Source organism: Cylas formicarius, unplaced genomic scaffold (genome assembly GCF_029955315.1).
Source record: "Cylas formicarius isolate icCylForm1 unplaced genomic scaffold, icCylForm1.1 PGA_scaffold_10__41_contigs__length_53128322, whole genome shotgun sequence".
In the NCBI taxonomy this organism is placed as follows: domain Eukaryota; kingdom Metazoa; phylum Arthropoda; class Insecta; order Coleoptera; family Brentidae; genus Cylas; species Cylas formicarius.
Window position 1 is genome coordinate 13,298,092 of NW_026844214.1, and position 24,071 is coordinate 13,322,162.

The 24,071-nt window shown below is 34.6% G+C and overlaps 10 protein-coding genes across 12 annotated transcripts; 5 read left to right on the forward strand and 5 right to left on the reverse strand.

The window, feature by feature from the left end:
- Positions 1–1,535: 1,535 nt before the first annotated feature.
- On the reverse strand, positions 1,536–2,334 carry LOC132703061 (NADH dehydrogenase [ubiquinone] 1 alpha subcomplex subunit 8). Its single transcript, XM_060672106.1, has 3 exons — positions 2,119–2,334; positions 1,895–2,070; positions 1,536–1,843 (listed from the first exon to the last, which is right to left on the reverse strand). The coding sequence occupies exons 1-3, from the start codon at positions 2,245–2,247 to the stop codon at positions 1,621–1,623; spliced, it is 528 nt and encodes a 175-aa protein (XP_060528089.1). The 5' UTR covers positions 2,248–2,334; the 3' UTR covers positions 1,536–1,620.
- Positions 2,335–3,102: 768 nt separating this feature from the next.
- Positions 3,103–4,194, forward strand: LOC132698610 (small ribosomal subunit protein eS7). Its single transcript, XM_060664804.1, has 4 exons — positions 3,103–3,210; positions 3,457–3,615; positions 3,694–4,026; positions 4,084–4,194. Exons 2-4 carry the CDS (start codon positions 3,457–3,459, stop codon positions 4,159–4,161), a joined length of 570 nt encoding a protein of 189 aa, XP_060520787.1. The 5' UTR covers positions 3,103–3,210; the 3' UTR covers positions 4,162–4,194.
- Positions 4,195–4,815: 621 nt separating this feature from the next.
- On the reverse strand, positions 4,816–5,472 carry LOC132697748 (cytochrome c oxidase subunit 5B, mitochondrial-like). The gene is made up of 2 exons (XM_060663354.1): positions 5,311–5,472; positions 4,816–5,172 (listed from the first exon to the last, which is right to left on the reverse strand). The coding sequence occupies exons 1-2, from the start codon at positions 5,390–5,392 to the stop codon at positions 4,889–4,891; spliced, it is 366 nt and encodes a 121-aa protein (XP_060519337.1). The 5' UTR covers positions 5,393–5,472; the 3' UTR covers positions 4,816–4,888.
- A 467-nt stretch (positions 5,473–5,939) lies between these two features.
- Positions 5,940–6,498, reverse strand: LOC132697756 (cytochrome b-c1 complex subunit 7-like). The gene has a single exon (XM_060663368.1). It carries the CDS (start codon positions 6,397–6,399, stop codon positions 6,064–6,066), a length of 336 nt encoding a protein of 111 aa, XP_060519351.1. The 5' UTR covers positions 6,400–6,498; the 3' UTR covers positions 5,940–6,063.
- A 148-nt stretch (positions 6,499–6,646) lies between these two features.
- Positions 6,647–8,612, forward strand: LOC132697727 (exosome complex component MTR3-like). The gene is made up of 2 exons (XM_060663319.1): positions 6,647–7,042; positions 7,101–8,612. The coding sequence occupies exons 1-2, from the start codon at positions 6,883–6,885 to the stop codon at positions 7,799–7,801; spliced, it is 861 nt and encodes a 286-aa protein (XP_060519302.1). The 5' UTR covers positions 6,647–6,882; the 3' UTR covers positions 7,802–8,612.
- Positions 8,613–8,779: 167 nt separating this feature from the next.
- On the forward strand, positions 8,780–15,834 carry LOC132697718 (trifunctional enzyme subunit beta, mitochondrial). The gene is made up of 8 exons (XM_060663309.1): positions 8,780–8,991; positions 9,052–9,217; positions 9,270–9,457; positions 9,930–10,117; positions 11,513–11,686; positions 13,204–13,335; positions 13,395–13,850; positions 15,634–15,834. Exons 1-8 carry the CDS (start codon positions 8,922–8,924, stop codon positions 15,679–15,681), a joined length of 1,422 nt encoding a protein of 473 aa, XP_060519292.1. The 5' UTR covers positions 8,780–8,921; the 3' UTR covers positions 15,682–15,834.
- Positions 13,861–16,826, reverse strand: LOC132697738 (exosome complex component RRP41). 2 transcript variants are annotated; one of them, XM_060663340.1, is made up of 3 exons: positions 16,563–16,826; positions 16,102–16,510; positions 13,861–14,879 (listed from the first exon to the last, which is right to left on the reverse strand). In XM_060663340.1, the coding sequence occupies exons 1-3, from the start codon at positions 16,734–16,736 to the stop codon at positions 14,839–14,841; spliced, it is 624 nt and encodes a 207-aa protein (XP_060519323.1). In that variant the 5' UTR covers positions 16,737–16,826; the 3' UTR covers positions 13,861–14,838. The 2 variants fall into 2 exon arrangements, with proteins under 2 accessions (XP_060519323.1, XP_060519314.1); XM_060663331.1 differs by lacking the exon at positions 13,861–14,879 and having other exon boundaries at positions 15,922–16,510.
- A 185-nt stretch (positions 16,827–17,011) lies between these two features.
- On the forward strand, positions 17,012–17,711 carry LOC132701496 (dynein light chain roadblock-type 2). Its single transcript, XM_060669458.1, has 3 exons — positions 17,012–17,163; positions 17,213–17,291; positions 17,344–17,711. The coding sequence occupies exons 1-3, from the start codon at positions 17,161–17,163 to the stop codon at positions 17,553–17,555; spliced, it is 294 nt and encodes a 97-aa protein (XP_060525441.1). The 5' UTR covers positions 17,012–17,160; the 3' UTR covers positions 17,556–17,711.
- Positions 17,712–19,269: 1,558 nt separating this feature from the next.
- Positions 19,270–20,712, reverse strand: LOC132701484 (proliferating cell nuclear antigen). Of its 2 annotated transcripts, XM_060669438.1 has the most exons (4): positions 20,598–20,663; positions 20,383–20,517; positions 20,095–20,333; positions 19,270–20,038 (listed from the first exon to the last, which is right to left on the reverse strand). In XM_060669438.1, the coding sequence occupies exons 2-4, from the start codon at positions 20,425–20,427 to the stop codon at positions 19,477–19,479; spliced, it is 846 nt and encodes a 281-aa protein (XP_060525421.1). In that variant the 5' UTR covers positions 20,428–20,517; positions 20,598–20,663; the 3' UTR covers positions 19,270–19,476. The 2 variants fall into 2 exon arrangements, with proteins under 2 accessions (XP_060525421.1, XP_060525429.1); XM_060669446.1 differs by lacking the exon at positions 20,383–20,517 and having other exon boundaries at positions 20,598–20,712.
- Positions 20,713–20,824: 112 nt separating this feature from the next.
- LOC132701477 (protein Rae1) lies at positions 20,825–23,783 on the forward strand. The gene is made up of 3 exons (XM_060669425.1): positions 20,825–21,295; positions 22,710–23,074; positions 23,258–23,783. Exons 1-3 carry the CDS (start codon positions 21,017–21,019, stop codon positions 23,691–23,693), a joined length of 1,080 nt encoding a protein of 359 aa, XP_060525408.1. The 5' UTR covers positions 20,825–21,016; the 3' UTR covers positions 23,694–23,783.
- Positions 23,784–24,071: the final 288 nt, after the last annotated feature.

Sequence of the window (24,071 nt, forward strand, 5' to 3'; positions counted from 1 at the left end):
TCGTTAAAGTTTTTGGGGTTAGGAAAAACTTCATTCAAGATTTCTTTTCAGTTAAAAATATTTTCCTTATTTTAAATAGAACACCCTGTATATTATCTTATTTTTGGATTTCTGAGGAAAGTTTATTACGAGTTTAAAGGGTCCTACCTATTTTCCACTATGCCTCAGATATGTTGATTTTTTGGGAAATTTTTACAGACTTACCCATATTTTTAACAGTTTGCCTTTTATTCGTTTTCAAAAAAAATTATTTTTTAAGATGCAGAATTTAATTTTTGCATCGATTGGCTATGTTGACTGTACCTATTTTCAACGGTTTTTTGTTAATCCGTATTTTCTATTTTAATGTGATTTTTGGCAGAAACCTCTATCGTTATGTTTTATAAAGCAAAAAATAAATGTTAAAGCAAAGAAATAAATAATATACAAGTAAAGATAATAAATACAGCCATTTTTCGCCCACGCAATTTAGCAAAAAAAAGCAAAACTGAAGATTTACAATACATACATATGTACATATAAAATAGTCATCCCGGTGGTCCTGGAACAATAAGGTCAACAAAGTTCTAAGGAAAATATGTGAATACATACAAGATCCAGGAACAACTCAGTGGAGGAAACGGTGTTGAAATAAGGGAAATGATTAAACAGTCATGGAGGCTTGCATGGACAGGTCACGTAGTCAGCTCGAAAAATAGCGATATGGAGATCATTTACAGTGGCAAACCAATCGCAAGAAAGTCATCAGGACAGCCTAGACAAAAATGGAAAGATGATGTAGAAAGAGACGATAATGTGTTGGATATACGAAATTGGGAAGAAGTAGCAAGACTAGATGGAGGGCGATGGTGGAGGAGGCTAAATCGCTTAGTGTTGTTCGGCTACGTTAAGTAAGTTTATTGAACTTACTCACGTCTAAATAATTTCCAAAAAAAAACTGTTGAAAATAAGTTTCAAACTCATATAGCTGTTAGACATATAGACGCCCTGCCTGCACTAGTAGTACAAATCTCGTTTTTTAGAAAATTAGCAAATTTAGTTAGTAGGCGGCCATAATAGGTAACCTATATTTTATAAATGTTTAGGCGCTGCCATGTCTATTCAAAATAAACAGTAACTTTGGAATTTCGAATCGATACCATACATTTCTTTAAGCAAACAAAAAAATGGATTAATATTTACTTCAGCAGGTGTAAACCGGATGAATCGTTTTACTTAATAGGTAATATTGTCCACCTAGCTTAATTTTATAGCGCAAGTAAGCTAGTCCTGGCCGTTTATTTTCAAAAAGTTTATATTATTAAATGAAGGAAAAAATGCACATTCTTGGGAGTCCATGCATTGTCTAATAATATTTTTTTTCTCAAAACCTAAAGAAAATAGGTAGGGATAGAATGGTTTAACTCCTTCCTTCCTAATTTTATCGTAAGACCTATAAATCAACTCAAGGTAATGGACCCTACCCCCAGCATGTGGTACATACATAAAATTGGTGTCTTTAGTTTTATAACAATTAAAATAAAAAATTAACACTATTTATAAATTACTTGTTTATTTTTGCATTTATACCATCCTAACAAAGTTTACTAATAAAAATTAACCTTCTATGGCTATCAAATTCTACCATAGGAAAAGATAACGAGAACCATACTTTGCTGGTGGTTTTTCTATATCCTTTGGCAGAGCAGGTGTAGCATCCTCATACACAGTAGGGCCTTCAACTTTCGGTTTTGGACGATCTGTTTTATGCACATGCACTCTAGCATAATAATCATAGGGAGGTCTGTCAATACCTAATTGATCTTTCACACATTTATCAAATACCGCCTGGGTCTTCCGACAACTGAAAGAAAACAAATTACATAAATTTAATTAACTACATAATGTTACTTACGGAACGAAATGCTGATTTGGACTGGATTTATCCAAGCAGTTTACATATTGCATAAATTCTGCAGCACAGGTTTTTTTGACTTGCCTAAAAAAGTTTAAAGCGCAACTTGTAACCGCCTTTCCTTCTTTTATACATGCTCTGGCATCATTTAGTTCGTTTCGGCAAAGAACAAATTCCTAAAAAATAGTTTTTATCAAAGCAGATTAGGTAATAATTAACCTCACATTATTCTCAAACTCGCAAGCTTTGCCAAGATGAAACGCCCCTGCCCTGAGGGCAGGACCAGATAAATTAATTTCCTGTACAGTAAGTTCTTCTTCAGTAGGCAGCGTAATTTCGTCCGTCACAGTCATTTCTTATTACAAAATTATTTTTTAACACAGAAATTTTAGCCAAAAATACATCAAGGTTTACGAACCTTACTTATGATCCTTGGCCATAGATAAAGTTCTTGTTAATACTTACTTCAACTTAACCAGCTTGGTCATCTTGAACAACACTTCGCTCTACAAAAACATATTTTGATTGTGTTTGTTTTCTCCAATCCCAAACGCCAACATAAAATATTTTAAACTTAAAACTACTAACTTATTTAAGGAGGCTTAACTTTTTTTTTTGTCTTGGTGAGTATAAGATAGAGGGGAAGATCGCGTATACTGTTACGAATGCCATATATTATCTGTGTCCAAGTACTAAAGTACTGTCATGACGGTTTAAAGTAATTCGTCACACAAAAATACTATAGTAGCTTGTAACGGAAACAGCACTTTTTTTATATTTTAATAAAAAAAAATTAAAAGTATTTTGACATAATTTTTTTTTCACATTTTATCTTTCAAACTTCCCGCGTGTTTTCCGTTTTCTTAACTGGACACAATCACTAGAGGCTTTTACGCTTTTTAACATTGTCACTAACGGGAGCCTTCCCCTCTATCTTATACTCTTTGATGCTAACCTAGAGTGGCAGAAGCAAAATAGTTTATGCATCGGCGATTTATTTTCGCTCTTAAAATTTGATAAATGCTACTTTAGTCACGAATTTCTTTTGACGGGAGCGAATCGATATAATAAGATAAGAATAAGATCGCTCCCAACCCGTAAGTACCGGAAATTCGATTGGCAACAGTTTTTAATGAAGTTGACGTTTCTAACTGGGTATTTTTGGAGCAGAGAGTAGGAAAAATCAATATTCTTTGCGATGATTGACCGCCATGATAATTTGACAGATAAGTCACTATACTGCGGCACTTTGAATAAGTTGCCCATCCTGGAATTAACCTCAAATTCTTTCATAATCTGGGTTTTGGGCAAAGAAGGTATATTTTAGATTGTTTTAAAGATTTTATGGGATTTAAAAATGAAAAATACTCACAGGACAATTTTTTTTTGTTGGTCTGTTGTCGAATAACCTGCATTTTGGTTTTCGATGATAAAATTTCATCGAGATAAAATTGGAATTCCTTTTACGCATTGTTTATGTGTACATAGGGTTGACAAATTTAATGGCTAGCAATACATGGTAACTACTAATTCTTGTGTTGCATTTGGGTTTTATTTTACAGATGTCCAAAATAATAAAAGCTGGAGGCGCTGAGCCCGATGCGTTTGAAACGCAAGTAGCTCAAGCATTGCTTGAGCTGGAAATGAACTCTGATCTAAAGGCCCAGCTCAGGGAATTAAATATTACTAAAGCAAGGGAAGTCGAATTAAACAACAAAAAAGTGAGTAAGATGTTAGAATGTGGTCAATAGATTTATTGCTTTTAAAGATATAATGAAGTTAATATTACTGCTTTTTAGTCCATCATTATTTACGTGCCGATGCCAAAGCTGAAGCAATTCCAAAAAATACAGACTAGACTGGTGCGAGAATTGGAGAAAAAATTCAGTGGCAAGCATGTGGTGTTTGTTGGCGAGCGTAAAATTCTGCCAAAGCCAACCCGTAAAACCCGCATGAAGAACAAACAGAAACGTCCAAGGTCTCGTACGTTGACAGCAGTTTATGATGATATTTTGGAGGATTTGGTTTACCCAGCCGAAATTGTTGGTAAAAGGATCCGGATAAAACTAGATGGGTCTCAGCTGATCAAGGTTCACCTTGACAAGAATCAGCAAACTACTATAGAACATAAGGTAATTTTTCTTTCCTTGTTGCTGCTTATTGTATTATGGTTTTATTTTAATTTTTAGGTGGATACCTTTGCATCTGTTTACAAGAAGTTGACGGGAAGGGAAGTGACTTTTGAATTTCCAGAACCCTATCTGTAATTTAAAAATTTGTTAATAAAATAATATCAAGGATTGACTTTTTTTCAATAACCTATGAAATTATGAGGGAATGTGGATATAGTTCCAAATGCCACTAGAGGATACTTTGTTTTATTTTTCTCTATTTAGGAACTTAACTTCAAAAAAAATAATTTGACTTTCTTAAAACCATGTTATGTGACTCTAGTAGTGCCTACAGGTTTATATTGTATTAAGATACAGCCCCTAACTTAGTCGCTGGCATTTGTTCCATCTAGTGTCCTGTAGCCTGGTTGTCATTGTAAATAGGTTTTAATTGATAATTTTGTCAGTTAAATGATTAAAAGTAGATCTAATCATTCTTAGTTTAAAGTTTTAATATTTAAAAAAAAATGTTTTCCACAATATGTTCACTTTTTTTGACAAATTTTGTTGAAATTAGTCCACTTCAATTGCAATTATAAAAAGCTTCATTCTAATCCAATTTAAATAATGTTAAATGAGTTCTTTTCACTTTTAAGTGCCTCAAAAATGGTGGTCGGTGCTAAAACCAGGAAAAAGTTTAGGTGTTGTGTGTACGAAACTGAATGACAGTAATTATAACAACATAATTTGTATGTGTCATTAGCTAAAAGTAGCCAAAGTTCCAACACAAATTGCAAGAAATCGAAAGTGTAAAACAAATTTTTTTATTATCGTAAAGCACTAATACATTTTTATAAATCTATAGGACACATTAGAAGAAACCTTAAAGCGGCGCTTTGTACACTAATTTGAACCAGTAGCCACATTCACACCTTTTAGGCTCTCCTTTGTGCAGCCACATCCAGTTTACGCTAGTGGCATCTTCCTCGCACACGCAACCTACTATGCGAGAGTCGAATGCTGAAGGGATTTCGGTGGGCTGATCCTTGGTGCCTGGGCCCCTCTGGATAGCTTTCATGTTGTAGGGATCATCGTTTCCGGCCAACTGCGCTAGTAGTTCGCGTTTTTCCAAACCTGTCGCGTGTTCGACTGGGTCGCCAAGAGTTACTAAAATAAATGCTTAGGTTAGAAAAGCCTCTGCCCAATTATCGTCTTTCGGGATCTAAACTCAAAATACCCAAATTACGTAATGATTAAATCCTGTTGGACATGGGTAACCTATAGGAATGGGAAAATATTCATTACCTTTAGTTCTGAGACGAAAACTCGTGGTATAAATTTGTCTTCGCGCAGCGGAAAATACAGCTCGCTGGCAAATAGAAGCCATTTTGAGACAAATTAAACAAAACCGAAACGGGCTGTTTTTGACAACAGTTAACTGAGAATTTAATCGATTGGTAGCGTTCGCTTACTGCCATGATTGCCAACTTAACAATATCAAGATTTGAGCTAGGCTATTGGGCCATATTTTGGGCAAGTCACCATTACGAATTACTTGAAACAAAATTCGTAAATTAAGCAATAAAAAATGAATCTGTTTTAAGAGATTTCTGTTTCCTATAAAGTAACACAACGTTTAAGCATTACCCAAAGACGGTAAATCAAAGAGAATAAATACATGGGAGATTAATTTCCTAGAGGTTAAGAGATTCACATAGCGCCTCTTGATACTGTTAGTTTGGCTTAAGTGCAAAAAACTTTGCGGCTGAGAGACGTATTAAGCCCTTTCCATGAGTTGTATTAATTCCTTCGGTGTAACAAAGGTAATTTTATCATAGTTAGGGCCCACAAATCATATTTTCAGAATTTGTAATAAGGCTTTTGGGTCTTTGAATACAACTGATCCATTCGTGCTGAAAACTGAAACTACACAAATTACTTAAGTATTTACTAGATTATTTTCGTAAACAGAACAATCAGGAGGGACCTATTTTAGGTACCATTGCAATGGCAACTAGCCATAACTACTCTGATTAAAAATAACATTTCTTTCTTTCTTCAGTGATTATTTTCCCACTGTTTCCTTTCTTCCTTCTCTTTGATTACATCGTTTACAAGAGGGGTAAGGTACAATTTATCATCCTCTAGTTTCGTCCACTGATCTTTAGGTAGAATTCTATGCTCTAGCGATAATTGGGCGGCCCTAATAATCCTATAATTGCGTTCGTCGATAACGTACTCGGGCAGCCGTCTTAGTGCTTCTTTCACTTCTGGAGTTTCAAGCAAGAGGTCGTCTCTCCACAGTCCAACCCTATTAAACCCAGATAGATTGTATATCCACTTTTGTAGTGCACTGGACGACATAAATCTTTTCTGAATCATATTCATAGCCATTAGGATGTTTAAAGTAAAAAATATTCAATTTGTTACGTAAAACTGAATTTCAGATAGATGTTTGACAGAAAACAGTGGGAAACACAGAATACGAAGGTTATTTTGGTAAGTTTTGGTGCAGCTCAGCTAGGCTACTATTAATGTCATTTTTTAAAGTGAGTGAAAAAAATCTTAAAGTAGGTTTACACCCTATATTTAGCCCACTTGTTCATGTGCCCGGTTGCGGCAAGTAAATTAGGCATACTTGTTTAATAACTTACTTATTAACTTAACAAATAAATCAAATTAAACACGTAGATATGTCGGCAGGGCATGGAATCGAATTTGCTTTAATCTGGTGCAACTGGAAACGGCAGATCTGTCCAGAGGCAGAGATCAAACTTCCTTCATTTGAATCCCAGGAAAATATATCACCACATCAATATCAACATAACCTCGTAAGACAAAGGAGGGAATGCAATGAGAAGGTAGATAAAACTTACAATGCCGGTAGATCACAAACGAATTAACGGCCCTGACGAAAGCGTACCGTATCAGTTATATGCCAGGCTAAATACTCGTTCATTAGAGCAAAGGCTAAAAGATGCTTCTAAAGATAATTTTCGCCAAGATTCAAGAAAATTTTCGGAACAGCGTAAGATCTGTAAGTATTGCTTCTTAATTATTTGATATGCATGTAATTGTTGAACACGTGTTATCAGTTTTAAAAACAGGAGTCGTCAGTCAAGCAAAAGGTTCATCATACATTGAACAAGGAATGACAAAATTGATAGTATCAGTATTTGATCCTCGAGAAATTCCCAATAGAACAGAGTATCGATTGAAAGGAGAATTATATTGCGAATTTAAATTTGCGCCATTCAGCTGCCCGAAACGTAGACTGCATCAACAAGATAGTGAAGAGAAAGAGTACAGCTCCATTATGAAAAAAGCATTGGAATCTACAATTTGTTTACATGAATTGCCAAACTTTCAAGTAGATGTTTATGCTTTAGTCCTAAGTAATGATGGCTCTGCTGTAAGCGCAGCAATAACAGCTGCGGGTTTAGCTTTATCAGAAGCAGGAATCCCAATGTATGACATTGTTACCTCAGTTACTTTAGGAATCCAGCATAATATACAGTTTTTGGATCCAACTTGGAATGAAGAAGAATTGTGTAAGGCCCAGATAACATCATCAGAGGAAGATGAAAAAAGTTGTCATGGTTTTGTTATTTTGTCAAAGCTTAACACTCATCAACAGGTGTGTCAGTTTCACCAGACTGGAAATATTGCTGCTGATGATTTGAGTCACATCATTACTGCTTTGTCCAATGCTTGTGATGTTATTGTACCTCTCATTCAAAAATGTTTGGTCAAGTCTGTTGTTAAAGATGTTGAAAGTAATAAAATGGATATATGACTTGCCTATTTATGGTTTTCTAAACGTCATAACATTTCAAGCAATATTAGAATATTACATGGTATAATTTAAAAAGAAGATAAGTTTGTGTTGTAGAATAAGCAGCAACTCTTGATTACTAAAAACTAGAAGTCAACATAATTTTAGAATGGGACACTATCATGTGACCTATTGGAAATGCCTATCGGCCCCTAGCCACTAATCGCTTGAAACAGCGGCCAGTGGTGGTGCGCAATTCTTATGTAATAAAGCACATTCTCTTTAATACCGTTTTTTTTAGGAGCGATATTAGTACAAATTGCCCAGAGACATAATAATAACCAACTACAAAATTCTAAAATTACATGCTCCTGGTCCTTATTAGTGATTTCAATTTTGTTGTTTTGTGGCAATGTTACATCAAGGCGGGTAATATCAATAAATGACTTAAGTCTACATCCTGAACATCCATTGGAACAAACCGAATTCTACATAATCCATAAAAAATTAATGATATGGACGATTAAAATTGAGATTCCGATAATTTGGGCGGCTGAATATACGGATCGAGTGGCATATGCTGAGTCGATCGCGTCGAGTTTTTACCGTATACACGAAGTTAATAGGTACTTATAATTAATTAATATAAAAAAAATCAGATTCATCACTAAAAAACGGAAAATATTCGTTTACACTGACGGACAAATCACTTTGTTTTCCATCCACCTAACTACTTATCTCAAACTCGTTCAAAGTACGTACGATTCTTCATCAATATTCGTTTTCACCTTTGATCGAAAAATCATAGAATAGGCAATAACAATGCCGTTTTCGGACCACTCTTTCAAAATTAGCACAGTAAAGATCGATCAAGTAATGACGTCATCACAAACGATATCTGTATATAAAACGGGAATGCCGCTTTTTTATGGGCGAATGTAAAGTGCAATTACCGCGAATTACGGTAAAAACTGCCCAGTTTGGCAACACAGCCTCGATTGTTTTTAGTCTAAATGGAGGTTAAAGTCCAGAGATCATAGTTTTATTTTTAAGTTTTAATTAGTTCGTTTTTAGTCATTTTGTGTTTTCTTTGCCTTTTTCTTAAAATTTAAGCAAAAAATCCCAAAATAGTAACAAAAAAATGGCCTGTTTCGTAAGAAATTTCACTAGAACCCCTTTTGCCGTTAATTTCCAATCCTGTCAGTTTTCTCGTAAGTGCTCTTTTTAAATCGCCAAATCGGTTTCAAGTTAAATTACGTGCATATGTTTAGATCCACTTCGCACCTTTATGTTAGGGGCGCAGCTGAAAGAGAAGAAAACATTGAAATCTCCAGGTCAGAACATAGTGTTGGTGGACGGGGTACGTACGCCTTTTTTACTTGCTGGAACTGACTATTCCAAGCTAATGCCTCACGATCTCGCCAAAATGGCCTTAAGGTAACTTAAAAATTGTATTTTAATAGAAACAAGGTTTACCGGTTTCTTTTAGGGGTATTCTAACGAAAACTGGAGTTCCACAAGACCTTATCGAATATGTAATTTATGGTACCGTCATCCAAGAAGTGAAAACTTCAAACATAGCTAGAGAGGCAGCTCTTAGTGCTGGCTACAGTGACAAAATTCCAGCCCATACTGTTACTATGGCTTGTATTTCTTCAAATGTAGCCATGACCACAGGTTTGCTTATAAAATATATTTAATCTAGAGCTAGAAAAATCACATCATTTTCCTTTTAAAAATACTAGATAGTGCTCAAGAATTTCAGATTTGTCGGCCAACTATCAGACAACTTCGAAATGAGTTAAAAGTAATATTTCCTGGTAGATGCTTGGTGCAAGCCTGAAAAACCTGGAAACTCATATCATATGTATCGATTATTATTTGCTATTTAACTTAACAATTTTTCTGGCAAAAAAGATGTAAATTGTCATAAAAAAGTTGGATTTTTTTTACCTGGGGAAGTTGTGGAGTTTTTCATAACTTTGTCCTTAGTTCTGTTTTTAAATATTTTGTGATTTTTTGTTATACTCTGGTGAATTTGAAAGAGCTACCATAGATTGATAAATTTCTCATTATACATAAGGTTTATAAAAAAAATCTTTGGAATCTTTATTTAGAAAGTATCTTGAAATCTACTTACAAATTTCAGCCATTGGTTTGATAAATAGTGGAGTCTACGACATGATAGTAGCCGGAGGGGTGGAGTTTATGTCCGATGTGCCCATTCGACACAACAGAAAGATGCGCAGTTTGATGTTGAGGGCAAATAAGGCCAAAACCTTGCAGCAGAAGTTGACGCTGTTAGCATCTATTAGGCCAGATTACTTTGTACCAGAAGTAAGTCTTGTTGGTGGGCAAAAATCTAACATACCCTTGCGTGATGATTCATTTAAAATAAGATTCTTGAAAAATAAAGTTGTGGATCGAATGATAATGATTTTATCAAAACTATGATAAGAGGCAATCAAGTGTACCAAAGTTTCTTTTTAAAAAATGTTTATATGCGCCTATTTATTTAAAAAGGGACGAGATTAGATAACATTTTCTGTAGTATTTAATGTGACTAGTTCATTCAACAAGTATATTCCCATTTTGTACAAAATTTTGTTTTGAAAATTATGTCAATTATATCCCAACCTATAATATCTAATTATTGTCATTCCATTAAAAGATGTGAAATTTTTAAGGAATGGAATTCTTTTTTTTTATTTAAATTTCAAATTTTCAGTTTAATTTGAAAATTGTTTTTTTTTTTAAATATATGTGGTGTCTTCAAAAAGTAAGGCGACTTAAGTTTTATCAACATCCATCAATACACTTGTGCCAAAGTTTTTTTCAATCCTTGAAGCACTGCACTTTGGATTTTCTATGGAGTTATAGTTATAGCATTCTCATAGCTTCAATTTCGATTTTTGACGTGTTTAATTTGTATATTGTTAAATGCAGTCGAAATTGGAGGTTTGCACATTGTTTGTGTGATTGTGTATCATCCTTTTAAACAATAAAGGAAAATAAAAAAATAGATATTTTAAAAATCTTAGAAATAAACTTTACAAAATCACAAAACGTAACAGCCTGTAACTAACCGACCATTTTCGAACTTATTTTCTCATTATAAGCTGAGGGTGTGGGTTGGGTTTTATTATTATTTACTAAAACTGAGAAAGTTTAAATTGTAATAGTTTATTAGTGCCAGTATTCAAATCAGTATTAACACAACAATGTTTACTTAAGTCATAAATCTAAGAAAAATCAATAAAATTTAAGTTTTAATTAAAGTTTACAATACATAAAATGATCATCATTGTTATTAAATGGAAGCTTATTATAAAAGTGACTTACTACGTACTTACACGGTGTTTATAAGATGCTGATCCCTAATAACAACCGCTTCATTTCTTATATACAGGGTGGTAAAAAACGGGATTTTCAGTTTCATTGAAACTACTTTAGATATTTTGTTGGAATTTGGTAGGGGTCATAACATACACTTTTTTTCGACTGAAAATCATTTTTCAACTTTTACCAGAAACATCACTTATCCGCCATCATGTCTTAGTAACAATAAAATTTTTAAAGCAGAAAATAAGGAAAAAAAAAAATTAAAAAATATTTTTTCAATACCACCATATCAGAGATAAAGCTTTTGCGGAATCTTAAAGATCAGTATCTTATTATGAAACAACCTGTATAAACAGAGATGCGTTAGTGACATAGAATTTTGCGCTGTAGCTGCCTGCTGTAGCTGAGTTTTCGTCTGGTGAAACTATGGGTCATTCCGCCGATAGGTTGGCGGCGGCTTTTCGAGTGGGTCGGCAGGAACAGGACGAGTTTGCCATTAGATCGCATTCAATGGCCCAACAGGCTCAAGACAAAGGTTATTTCACTGACCTGATTCCAGTACAGGTTAGTACAAGTAATTATTTTGCGCGGTAAGCGGAGTTTTACAATAATTCTAACTAATGGAATCAATAAAATAACAATAAAATTTAAAATAACAATAAGGATAATTATAACTAAATAAATAATTAATGATCTAGCCTTAGTATGAAACTTATTTCTAGTGCATAATGTGATGGAACACGTGTAGCTCCCTATGTTTACAACAGGTTTCCAGAATTTTCATATGAATCAACTTCCAGGTCCTGACAATTATAATCCTGGCCATTCAGTTTGTATGCAGCATACCTTTAGAACTTGTGTTTGACCTTATTGTAGGGTGATCAAATACAAGACCCATATTCAAAATGAAGGCGAACAAGTGTATAGTAGAGGAGTAATGGATGAAATATTATGAAATTCTCCAGTGCATTTGAAAAAACCCAACATTTGCAAAGCTTCGCAGTCATGAGGTTCTGTTGGGATATGAAAGATAACTGGCTATTCAGTCTGATCTGCGAGCATGATTTCAATAGTCTATTGTTTATGTTGTATCTGTGATCATTTATGGGAATCTGTCTCCTACTGATTTGCAAAGATATTTGAACATCGTTAACATATATGTCAAAGTGAAGTGGTTCAACACTTTTATTTCCCTGGATTGTTTATTATTCACCCTCACAACTTGAAAACAATCCACCATATGTGGTTTTTAGTCACTTGAGAAAACCACCACTGACATCCAGACTCTCACACCTGTACAAAAGTATACTATGGTTGATCCTGTTGATCTGGAATAAATTAAAATTGCTGGTCGATCAAGCTCTCAAACCATATACCAATGCCTCAGCTTTGATGCATTAACCAGGAATACCGCAGCCTTAGCAATTATAATTATATTTTTCAGATCCTAAAAATTATTGGATGAGTAATGTTTCAGAGGTGTAAAAATTTCTATAAATCTATTCAAAAATAATGTGTCCCATACAAATTGTGATAAGAAATTGATATCAAAAATCAGTCATGTTGGTAGGAGGTTTTTCTGCTTTTAGAAGAAAGGATAAGGGCGGATGATGAGCATCAGGCTACAAGAGGATTTCTTCTGCCTGTGTGACACTATTTGGTCCGCATCTTGAGAAAATACAATTACCAAGAATGAATTCCTTGCGTTTACAACTGAGTTTGAGCACATACCCGATAGCACACTCAAATAAACAAATTTTCTATTTAGGATTTTGTTAGTTTTTTTGAGATGTTCTGAGGGGTTATCATTTACATATTATTTAATAATCAGATTGTTTTAGCCTTTTCTTTGTCTATATTTGAATTCGTTTTTTAGATTATTAAGTGCGTGCGTTTTTGACGCGTCAGATCTGTTCCCAAAAATACTTTCTCGTACTTAAGTGTTTTTTGCTTCTTAATACCTTCAAAACATTCCCCGGACTATTCAGAGCGATTCTCAGTGAACTGTAACAATTTTTATTCCTCTTGTTTGTGATATTTTTTTTATTAAATGTTTAGCGGGGCATTTTTGTTGTTTTAAGGTACCTGGCAGCGACAAGGAAATAACGAAGGACAACGGTATCAGGGTGTCCACTCCCGAGCAGTTGGCGAAACTGAAACCGGCGTTCATCAAACCCCACGGCACCATAACTGCCGCCAACGCTTCGTTTTTGGTCCGTTTTAATTTTTATTCCGTTAATTTTGAATAATTTTTGAAAAATCGCACTTGCAGACAGACGGCGCGTCAGCTTGTCTGATAACTACGGAGGCGAAAGCCAAAGCTTTGGGTCTAAAACCGAAGGCCTATCTCAGACATTTCCTCTACGTGTCGCAGGATCCCGTCGATCAATTGCTCCTCGGGCCAGCGTACGGCACCCCGAAAATTTTAGACAAGGCGGGTCTGACGTTGCAGGACGTGGACGCGTTCGAGTTCCACGAAGCGTTCGCCGGCCAGATCCTGGCCAACCTGAAGGCGATGGACAGCGAATGGTTCTGTAAGCGGTACATGAACAGAAACACCAAGGTTGGGATGCCGCCGTTAAACAAGTTCAACAACTGGGGAGGCTCCCTTTCCATAGGACACCCATTCGGTGCTACTGGGGTCAGACTGGCGATGCATGCCGCCAACCGATTGGTCAGGGAAGACGGACAGATCGGTTTGATAGCTGCCTGCGCAGCTGGCGGCCAGGTAAGTACATTTTACTTATTTCTGAGATTCGGAATTGATCCAGATTCCGGCTTATAAACATTCAAGGTGGCTTTTACTTGATGAAAATCTATTTAAAATATCAAAATTATCGTCAAACTTGTGCATTTCTAAATATAAATCAATGGCAAAGTTAGAATCTGAACTTTTATTTTTATACGCCCTTATTGTGTTGTTTCCCTGAGTTGTACATCCAAAAGATAACACAAAAAGAAACAATTTCATCATTTGCAACAAGCATTCGACACAGTCGACATTTATCTAATGCTTCATAAATTTCAAAAAATGGGCTTCAGAGATGTGGCACGAAAACTTGTACACACATACTTCAAAGACGGCAAAGGCTACACACAAATAAACAAATCAAAAAGTAAGTAAGTAAGTGAGTTCTACAGTATATACTATATACAAAACCTTCAATACTTGGGACCAACAGCAAGATATTTCGATAGAGTACTAGTTCTGTCAGCAACAAAGTAAGAAAAACTGGAAAAATGTACAAATGAGCACTTAAATAGTTGTTACACATGGTTGTATTATAATGAGTTATCTATAAATACAAATAAGATGGTATGTATGATCATCAAACAAAAAAGTAAACAAAACTGTGATATAAACTTGTTCCTTAGGACTTATCTTAACAAATAAACTTGAGTGGGACATTCCAAATGTACCAAGCCATAAAAAAATTTCTCCTATCCATGGTGCGATAAAACGGTGTGCAGACATTTTAAATAAAAAATCTAGATTTTTGCTTTATAATAGTTCCATTGCACCTCATATAAGGTACTCAATTCCAGTTGATCACCATTATATAGTTGCATTCAGACTTATAACTCTATACCAAAAATGATTGGTAAAGAAAAAAAAATAAAACAATTTTGTCAGAAGTTTCACTTTCTACTTAAACTTAAAAAGACTTGCATAAAATACCAAGCTTATTATATAATCGTTTTATTTTGATCGTATTCTAAGGCTCCTGTACCACTTTTAACATGGTTTTGCAGTCAGCTGTAAAAAAATAAAAAAAATTGAAAACATGAAAATCTTCAGTTAACATGTTGGTATTTTAGACCAATAAGACTTTTTCTTTAATATTCGAGACTGGGATGAATCCATAACGATACCGAGTTGTAAACCAAATTAACTCTTTGCTTTATCGCAAGTAATTACAGATGGAAGTTTCACGTCTCAAATATGATTATAGAAACTATGGGTATTGAAAAATTTAATCAGGAAAATTTAGAACTGTTATAAAACAAGCCAAAAAACAGTTTGTTTAAAAAAACCTGTAATTAATTAATTATTATAATTTGTTTCTTTTTAATATGGGGATTATGAATTTTTCTTATATCCACAAGTTATTATACTCGTGGTAAAAACCATGTAAAAAGTTTTACCATTTAACACTAACAAACACTAAAAAGTATCGTTTATTGTATAAAAATTTAAAAGTCAACCTTTAAAAATGAAAGTCCACCAAAATAATCAATCCCACTTTGCCAATTGCCAGTTACAAATTTTTAACAGCAATTTTTATTTTTCTAAAAATACATGCAGGAGTGTGTTTTGTAAAACTTATTTGCGATTTTTAATGGTAGATATAGAAGTAATAGCGTGTAAATGTTCTGTATGGGACTAAAATTTGGTCACCATTAACTTTATAAGATTCTCCATTTAAATGCTATAGCAGTTTTATAAGAATAATGAAAACATTTTGCTAGAACAAAAAATATTAGTCGAATAAGAGCAATTTTTTTTTCAGGGTGTGGCAATGCTGGTAGAACGTCATCCAGATGCAACAGCCGACTAATCAACCACCCAAAAGGAGATTGTATTTATTATTTGATAATTCTTTTAATCCGTAAACGAATCTTTAGCATTTTTGCTTTTGCGGAATATTTAACTAGTATAATGTAAGACTGGCTCCATAAAAAGTGTCTACACAGAAATATATAGGTAATAAATAGGCTTTATTTTTATCAAACTTTAATGTTTTATATTTATTGAATAAACTCTATATTGTTATATTAAATAAAAAAGAAACGTTAAAATCTCAACTAGCTTGTTTTATTGGCCCATCCAGTGGAAGCACCCAATTCCTTAACATGATTTTTCACTGTTTCATCCAATATATTCCTAATGTCTCTGCATCCTTCTAGGGCCTTGTTGAGCACTTTTGGAAGATGGTCCAAATGGAACCGTCTAGACATTTCCATAAGGACTATTTTACCTGATGTGGGTAGGGCAGCTACAGTCAATGTAGGACCCCCAATCACCTCCTCCTGATGTGAAACGTCAAGTAGAGGTGTATCTTCGTTAGCTAAACTGGCAGTGCAGGCACACACATACTCTTTGATTGGAATGCCAGCATCTACAAGAGCCAGCGTTGCCGCGTTAACACAGGCCGGGTATGTACCTCCATCAGCATGCAGTACTTCAACATAAACATCTATCTGAGACCATGGATAGAGCTCAGTTAAGACAACCGCTTGAAGAGCTTGCTGCAAGTGTATGGATAACTCAGTAGACTTTCGATCACCTCGAGGCCGTTTCTTTCGTTCGTTTGTTGAGAACACAGCCATGCTAAATTGAGTGTTAATAATGCAGGTGTCGTGTTGCGCTTTGGATCTATTGCGTACCTAAAATATTGCTGATCAAATATAATCGGATAGGTAAAAAAAAATGCCCTACCTGATGGGGACCATAAACTGCAGCCAAAACTTTGGTTAGGCCTTGTTCTAAGTAAGCACTTCCATCGGGCTGCGTGAAGACGCCCAACTTACATCTTATGCGCCGTAATTCGTTTGCTCTTCTCCCATCGATACGGAGACCTACTTTTGACAATAATTCCTTATTTCTGCTCATACTATTCACCTTTTTAAAGTTAGCAAATCCGCAGAGTATTACTAGAAGTCAAGCAAAACGATTTCTCACCTTTGGTTTACAGAAAGCTTCTTCTTTTCGTCGTTTTCGACAAGCTGAGCATAAATGTTATGATCATTCGCATAAACTAACTAGGTCCTCTTTCACAAATTTATTACCATTGGGCACGTATCAAAATAGATTCGCCCATTTCTGAAATATATCTAGAATTAATCTTTAATTCTTTAATCCTGCCACTTCCACCGCAGTCAGTCCGAATTGATTCGTTGGATTGATCGAAAATTTGAAGTAAAGAAGAAGAGAAGTGGAATTGAGTGTACCTGAAAAAGAGGAAGAGCCTACTTGGGACTTCCTTCACCATCAAATTAACGGTACCAGATCTTAAAGCAACGAAAAAACGCCCAAAATGGTTTGTAAATTTACAGAAACTCAAACGACCTATACACCTTTTCTTTTAGTCCAGCGAGGTAGAAGAGACAATGAAAAGAATTCAGTCCCACAAGGGCGTTATTGGTACAATTGTGGTGAATTCCGAAGGTTCTTCAAAATCGCTATTACTGTAGTACCGTGTTGAGTAGGATTGTTTTAGGCATTCCAATAAAGACTACATTAGATAACACCACCACGGTACAGTATGCTGGGTTAATAAGTTCCCTAGCTGACAAAGCCAGAAGTGTAGTTAGAGACTTGGATCCTTCAAATGATCTGACCTTTTTGCGGATTCGATCGAAAAAACATGAAATTATGGTGGCGCCAGACAAGGAGTTTATCCTGATTGTTGTTCAAAATCCTACAGATTAATATTTTAACAATTTATTTCAAAAGTATTTTTAGACTATTGCACAGAAGTATATTTGTTTCCTTTAGCACTATCCAATAATAAAAACTGTTTTTTTATTTTAGTTGATATAATAATTATAATATTTCTTTCAAATAAATTACTGAATGTAGTATAAAGTCTTTATTTAGGATAAACCTCGCAAATGACAAATATTCACAATCACTAAACAAGTTGGTGAGTGCATATTTTTAATAGAACATGAAATTATTACTACAATGTAACTTCCAAAACCAATCAGTGGTGATTATGGCTGTCACCATGATCGCTGGGGTACAGCTTTTCATAAATCGCAGTTCCAACTACTGTGACCGCGGCAGCTATAACACCATACAGAAAACCCTTATTCATAGATCTAAGCCGACTGCTATCATTGCCGAACTCCTTAAAATTATAGCGCCACACTTCGTTACGTAACCATGGGTCTTTTAAGCCATGGGAAGCGAGGGCCTTTTGAACTTGTAATAATTTTGGAACATCGGCAACCTTATAAATTCTGTAATCAGGAATCTCGTACGATTCCCCATGACCGTGTCCGCCCATTTCCGAATTTTCGAAACTACGAATAACAAAAAAATGTACGTATGTATACCGATATACATCTATTAAAAAACAACCTATAATGCTGACAGGTTAATGACATATAAATGTTTATGTCATTGGTGTTATACCAACGAACAATTGTGTAGTTCCAGAATACCATAGATCTAAACAACGCACAACGCGGAAACCTTTAACAAAATATAACCAGATTTTCAGCTTACCGCAGCAGCAAAAACACTAAGTACTAATACTCTTCGCTTATGGGCGCGCTATACTAGTATTAGGTGTTTTATGGCAAGACTATTTGGTCGAATGAAGTGAACAGGTTCTTTGGATTGAGCGGACAACAAAACCTAATATGCACAAATCATATATTTTCCGCACTGGACTAAACTACTTGCTCATGTACTCCCTATGCAGTCGTGCGTACCTTTTCACAGAAAACTATTATTCAACAGATACTTCTGTACGTTGTTACCGTCCTTGCCCATAAACCTTTGATTAAGTATTCCTTGTCTACGAAGACCTTTAAAATATTTTTGTTGAATTTTAAACCTATTTTTCAAAATTTTGCGTTGGAAATTTAACCAGCGTTGTGATTAATTTTTGTAATTTTTTTTCATATCGGTTTGCAACAAAGCCAAGAGATAACTTAATTCACGATATATATGGATGGTAATATTTAATGCAAATAGTCGAACAACAATGTACCAATATTACATAAAAATTTTTTTATTAAGCCATGTAAACACGATTTGTACATCTACTTTTTCATATAAATATTGCAACGAGTTTACCAGCAAATTGTAAGAAATGTGGCAGATTTAGTTCCACTCTTTCAAAACTGAATGGCAGGAAATGCAGGAAAAATTTAAGTGGAAAAGGTGTTCAAGAAGCATCTGTAGAATCTAAGGATTAAGAAGTCAATTCCAATGTGGTTTTTGACTTATTGTTTAGAAAAAGCAAAGCCTCCTAGTCTAGTGATTGTAGGTGAAAGTTTCTTCTCAAATATATATATATATATATATATATATATATATATATATATATATATATATATATATATATATATTTCTTTAATTGTGTTTACCTAACACGGAAGCTTGATTGCTTTAGATAGTTTGAAACAATATATTTTATTCAAAAACTGTGTGGTATTTATTGCAATTAAAAATTCAACTATTTTTTAATAAGCAGATACAAAAAACTGATTTTATAATAGTTTACACATATTCTGTAATGAGGAGATACAAAAACCTGATTGTATAATAGTTTAACACAAAGAAACAAATCAATTTTCTTTAAAAAAAATCCACATTATTCAACAGGTTTAATAGTAAATTAATTCTCATCCTCCTCAATCTTCGGAGCTAAGTAATAACGTAAGTAACCCAAGTCGGGGATTTGATATTCAACCACCAAAGGCACATTATCGCACATGGATAGAGTGACTTGGTTACTAAGTGGTGTGGCTTTGGTAAAAGAATTGAGATACTGACAGGCAAAAGTTAATGTCACAGGCTCTTGCATTTCAATTGTGACCGACTCTTCTTCTTTGTCAAAATTGTTGGTCTGGGCAATTTTCACATTACCTGTACCAATATCACCCTGGGTGGAGAACTTGACACCTTCTTTGGTGCATGAAATGACTATAGATTCGCCAAACTGCGACAAATCACGCACTATCCGTGCAAATTCACCAGAAGGCATTTTGATTATGCACGAGAACTCAGTCTCAGGAATGCCAAGATGTTCTTGATCTAAATTCATCAGTTTCATCTCATAATCTGAGATTTTATCGCGTTTTTTGGCTTCAAACATAAATGTAACCGTATCCGCATCGTCTTGAGCCTTAATTGTGACAGTATCATCAGATCCACAACAGCGAAACACTTTGGCTAAGCTGGAAATAATAAATAATTTAAGACTGGCACACAAGAGCCATACATACATGCATACCTTGCGAGATTCATGCCCATGGTTAAATTCCTATCGCAACGGTATTTATCGAAACCATCGAACTTTAAATTAAGGGACACTAAAGAAACATGGGAGTTGTCCATGGCCTGCAACTGGATACCACTTTCTGAACAATCGAACGAGGCCTCGTTTAAAAGATCTTTGATTGCATCAAGCACTTTTTTGAATGTCGCACTCTGAACTAATCGAGCTTCAAACATTTTACTGCTTTGCGATGTCTACAAAAAAGTTAAAAATCAACAAAATAGCGACCCGTTACTTTTTCACCTTCCCATGAACAAAACGCGGGAAAATATGGCTTTCCAGATCCATAGTATATTATTCGGCGATGTGAAATGGTTCATTCTATTTTCAGAAACCAAGAAATCAAATAACATTTCACTCCATTTTCCTATGCAAATTCTGGACGGTAGGTAAGCGCAATGCGTAAATTATAATTCATGAATTTATGAAGCGAGGGAACGCTTTTTTAAAAAAATTACCGTTTTTCAACTATTAATACATATAAAATAACACAATGGTAACCGGTCTATCAAAAACAGCTGGTTATGCGCTGTAGTCGATTTATTTTCGCCAGTTTCAAAAACAATAGAATAAATAACCTATGGAATGAGGCGTAGTACGTAGTGCACATTATCGTTGCCGACTGTCGGGAATTCTGGAATCTCGATAAAGGCATGTCGCATGCACTATAGTGGCATAGAATACAAAATTTAGTAGTCTGTGGTCGTAGATGGTTTATTGATTATATGAGAGTGGTGATAAAATACAAAACAATATTAATAGTTGTTGTGGTTCATTTGTTGCTGCAGCAAAGAGTATAGTTTTTTGCTACCATTACTGCGGTATGATCCAGTGAAACTGCGCTTTTTCATTTTTTGTTCCATAAACTATTCCGAAAATGTTTAATCAAAGCTCTTTGGGGGCGTTCGGGTCTAACACGACCTCCAGTAACGCGAATCCCATGAAAGACTACGAAGTTGTCCAACCTCCTGATGATTCCGTCAGCTCGTTGGCTTTTTCGCCGGCAAGCCTGCCGCAAAACTTCCTTATTGCGGGCAGTTGGGACAACAATGTACGATGCTGGGAAATTGAGCAGACTGGTACAAGCATTCCCAAGTCCATACAATCCTGCGGCGCTCCCGTTTTAGATGTCGCCTGGAGTGATGACGGAACTAAGGTTTCTTTTATTATTATTTTTTAATTTTACAAATATTATACAAAGACCTATAAATAAGCAACAAAAATACAATAGTTGTAGAACACCATAAAGACATATTAGTAAAATCAGTATATAAAAATTGTTGCAATCCATATCAGACCACCACAGTTTTAAAAGTTGAAGTTGTAAAAAAAAACAAACATTACATTCTTGATTTTTGAACTAAACACATTTAGAGAATTATTTGCATTATTTGAAGAGTGTCAGAAGAAGATAAACCATAATTTGCTAACAGTTGTAAGATTAAAGCAGTAATTCTTATAGAAAATATCCTTATTTTTTAACATATATAACCTTAAATAAAACTTTTGTCTACCTTTTATGCCATAACATTTAAAGTGCACTCCCAGGATTTTTTATAAGTTTATAATGAAATATTTCAAGCACCCTGTTACCTCATTGATAAAAACAAACTAAAATGTACCAAAGTGTGAACCTTGTGGAAAACCTGAAGACATCAATATCTCTATAGGTATAAAATTGCCTATTTTTACCTGTTGTTTTTTGTTGGTCAAATAACTAAGAAACCATTGCATAATATTGCCAAACATCCTATGCTTTTCAAGATTCTTCAAAAGCAGATCTTTACTATACCTAAGAGAACTATTTAAAAATTGTTGATAAGCAAGCAAATTACTCTCAATGCTTTTTATTTATAATTGATTTTAGTGCAGTTTTGATTTTAGAATTTATAAACACTTTTGCTATTTAAGACATTTGGCTTATTGCCATGTAGTTTTTCAAAGAAACTTCCACAATCAATTTTAAAACTATTTACAAAACTTCTGGATTCCTCCTCAGTTGTCAGTTGTTGTTGAGTTGAACTTGCCAATGTTTCGCCAATCATCCTGTTGGCTTCTTCAGAGCTTAACTGAAACTAGTAAACTGAGTTTCAGTTTCAGAGCTTAACTGACACTAGTAAACTGAGTTAAGCTCTGAAGAGGCCAACAGGATGATTGGCGAAACATTAGCAAATAGTCTTATTGCCATGTAGTTATTAACTTCACTTTTTGCAGCACTCTTTAATGTAGGAGTTATAAATGATTTTTCCAGACATCTGGATAGATACCTTTTAACATTGGTTTAGCAAAAGTAATGCTTAAAATAAAGGTCAAAATTCATGTGCAATTTTTTGTAGACTTCAATTTTATTAAAATTAGAAGTACTTGTGGATCACGACTTAACTACATTAAAATGACACAAATCGCACTTAATAGTTGAAACGAACTAAATATAGTAGTTTATAATAGTATCATCAGGGCATTTAGTTTTGTAAGATATGGTTTTAGCAGTATTAAGATTTTTTTCCTTTACAAAATTTCAAAACATCTTTGCTTTTTTGGGTTTGCTGTAGCATTAGTAAAACTTTTAGGTTTTTATGGCCGGCTGCGATAAACAGGCCAAAATGTGGGATTTAAATTCCAATCAGGTAGTGCAGGTTGCAGCTCATGATGCCCCCATAAAAACTTGCCATTGGATCAAAGCACCAAACTATTCTTGCTTGATGACGGGATCCTGGGACAAAACTTTGAAATTCTGGGATACCAGGAGTCCTACTCCTATGATGGGTATTAATCTGCCTGAGCGCTGTTACTGTGCTGATGTTGATTTCCCTATGGCTGTTGTTGGCACAGCTGGTCGGCAGATTATAGTTTATCAGCTCGAAGGAAAACCCCAAGAGTTTAAAAAGCTGGATAGCCCTTTGAAGTATCAGCACAGATGTGTTGCCATTTTTAGGTTTGTTTTATTTGAATTAAAAAAAATATGTTTTCTTATTTTAACATTTAAGGTAACACTTCAAAACTTATTGACATAAAATGTCTGATTTTTCATAATTCTTTTTTTGAAATAGTTCTTTTTCCGAACCATTTGCACAAATAATTATTTCTTGATGAAGGGTATAATTATGTTTCCATGTAGGGATAAAAAGAAATCACCTACCGGCTATGCATTGGGTTCGGTGGAAGGTCGAGTAGCCATCCAGTACGTAAATCCTTCTAATCCTAAAGACAACTTTACATTTAAATGTCACCGGTCTAATGGGACACCGAATGGGTACCAAGACATTTACGCTGTCAATGACATTGCTTTCCATCCTGTTCACGGTACCCTCGCGACGGTGGGTGCTGATGGTTCCTTTAGCTTTTGGGACAAAGACGCGCGTACAAAGCTCAAAGCCTCAGAGTTGATGGAACAGCCAATATCAAGGTGTGCTTTCAACCATAATGGGCAGATATTCGCATACGCTGTGAGCTATGATTGGAGCAAGGGTCACGAATTTTATAATACCCAGAAGAAGAATTACATTTTTTTGAGGTCTTGTTATGATGAGCTGAAACCGAGGACTTCTTCTTAGGTTATGGAATATATATTTTTTGCATTTTCAGGCTGACTTTAATAGCAATGTAATGGATATGGATATATTTAATAAATTTGAAGGATAACAGTTTTTTTTTGTACTATAGCTGCATGATGTCCTACAGAGAATCAGTATAAATACAGGGTGGTGAGAATTGTAATAGAGAAACTTTAACATCATATTCAGCAGAAAAAAATGAATAAAAAACTTTATATAAACTTATGTCCTCAAATGTTTCATTCCGGCGACATTGGTTAATTTGAAATATTGCAAACAAAATCGTTTCTTCCTAGTTTTTAAAAATTTCTAGATTTTGCTTTCAAACTTAGGAAGTATAATAATTACAATTAAATTAATAAAATTAATTATTATTAA

Bases quoted from the DNA above. Each gene is read 5' to 3' on its own strand.
- LOC132703061 (XM_060672106.1), bottom strand. From the start codon at position 2,247: ATGACTGTGACGGACGAAATTACGCTGCCTACTGAAGAAGAACTTACT. The intron at 2,071-2,118 runs GTGAGGTTAATT...ACTATTTTTTAG, and splicing joins CTTGCGAGTTTGAGAATAAT to GAATTTGTTCTTTGCCGAAA. The intron at 1,844-1,894 runs GTAAGTAACATT...GTTTTCTTTCAG, and splicing joins CCAAATCAGCATTTCGTTCC to TTGTCGGAAGACCCAGGCGG.
- LOC132698610 (XM_060664804.1), top strand. From the start codon at position 3,457: ATGTCCAAAATAATAAAAGCTGGAGGCGCTGAGCCCGATGCGTTTGAA. The intron at 3,616-3,693 runs GTGAGTAAGATG...ACTGCTTTTTAG, and splicing joins TCGAATTAAACAACAAAAAA to TCCATCATTATTTACGTGCC. The intron at 4,027-4,083 runs GTAATTTTTCTT...TTTAATTTTTAG, and splicing joins AAACTACTATAGAACATAAG to GTGGATACCTTTGCATCTGT.
- LOC132697748 (XM_060663354.1), bottom strand. From the start codon at position 5,392: ATGGCTTCTATTTGCCAGCGAGCTGTATTTTCCGCTGCGCGAAGACAA. The intron at 5,173-5,310 runs GTAATGAATATT...CATTTATTTTAG, and splicing joins TTTTCGTCTCAGAACTAAAG to TAACTCTTGGCGACCCAGTC.
- LOC132697756 (XM_060663368.1), bottom strand. From the start codon at position 6,399: ATGGCTATGAATATGATTCAGAAAAGATTTATGTCGTCCAGTGCACTA.
- LOC132697727 (XM_060663319.1), top strand. From the start codon at position 6,883: ATGCCGGTAGATCACAAACGAATTAACGGCCCTGACGAAAGCGTACCG. The intron at 7,043-7,100 runs GTAAGTATTGCT...ACGTGTTATCAG, and splicing joins TTCGGAACAGCGTAAGATCT to TTTTAAAAACAGGAGTCGTC.
- LOC132697718 (XM_060663309.1), top strand. From the start codon at position 8,922: ATGGCCTGTTTCGTAAGAAATTTCACTAGAACCCCTTTTGCCGTTAAT. The intron at 10,118-11,512 runs GTAAGTCTTGTT...TTTGCGCTGTAG, and splicing joins CAGATTACTTTGTACCAGAA to CTGCCTGCTGTAGCTGAGTT. The intron at 11,687-13,203 runs GTTAGTACAAGT...TGTTGTTTTAAG, and splicing joins CTGACCTGATTCCAGTACAG to GTACCTGGCAGCGACAAGGA.
- LOC132697738 (XM_060663331.1), bottom strand. From the start codon at position 16,736: ATGAGCAGAAATAAGGAATTATTGTCAAAAGTAGGTCTCCGTATCGAT. The intron at 16,511-16,562 runs GTAGGGCATTTT...GCAATATTTTAG, and splicing joins CAGTTTATGGTCCCCATCAG to GTACGCAATAGATCCAAAGC.
- LOC132701496 (XM_060669458.1), top strand. The intron at 17,292-17,343 runs GTTCTTCAAAAT...GGATTGTTTTAG, and splicing joins AATTGTGGTGAATTCCGAAG to GCATTCCAATAAAGACTACA.
- LOC132701484 (XM_060669438.1), bottom strand. From the start codon at position 20,427: ATGGATCTGGAAAGCCATATTTTCCCGCGTTTTGTTCATGGGAAG. The intron at 20,334-20,382 runs GTGAAAAAGTAA...ACTTTTTTGTAG, and splicing joins CGCGTTTTGTTCATGGGAAG to ACATCGCAAAGCAGTAAAAT. The intron at 20,039-20,094 runs GTATGCATGTAT...TATTATTTCCAG, and splicing joins ATGGGCATGAATCTCGCAAG to CTTAGCCAAAGTGTTTCGCT.
- LOC132701477 (XM_060669425.1), top strand. From the start codon at position 21,017: ATGTTTAATCAAAGCTCTTTGGGGGCGTTCGGGTCTAACACGACCTCC. The intron at 21,296-22,709 runs GTTTCTTTTATT...TAAAACTTTTAG, and splicing joins GGAGTGATGACGGAACTAAG to GTTTTTATGGCCGGCTGCGA. The intron at 23,075-23,257 runs GTTTGTTTTATT...GTTTCCATGTAG, and splicing joins AGATGTGTTGCCATTTTTAG to GGATAAAAAGAAATCACCTA.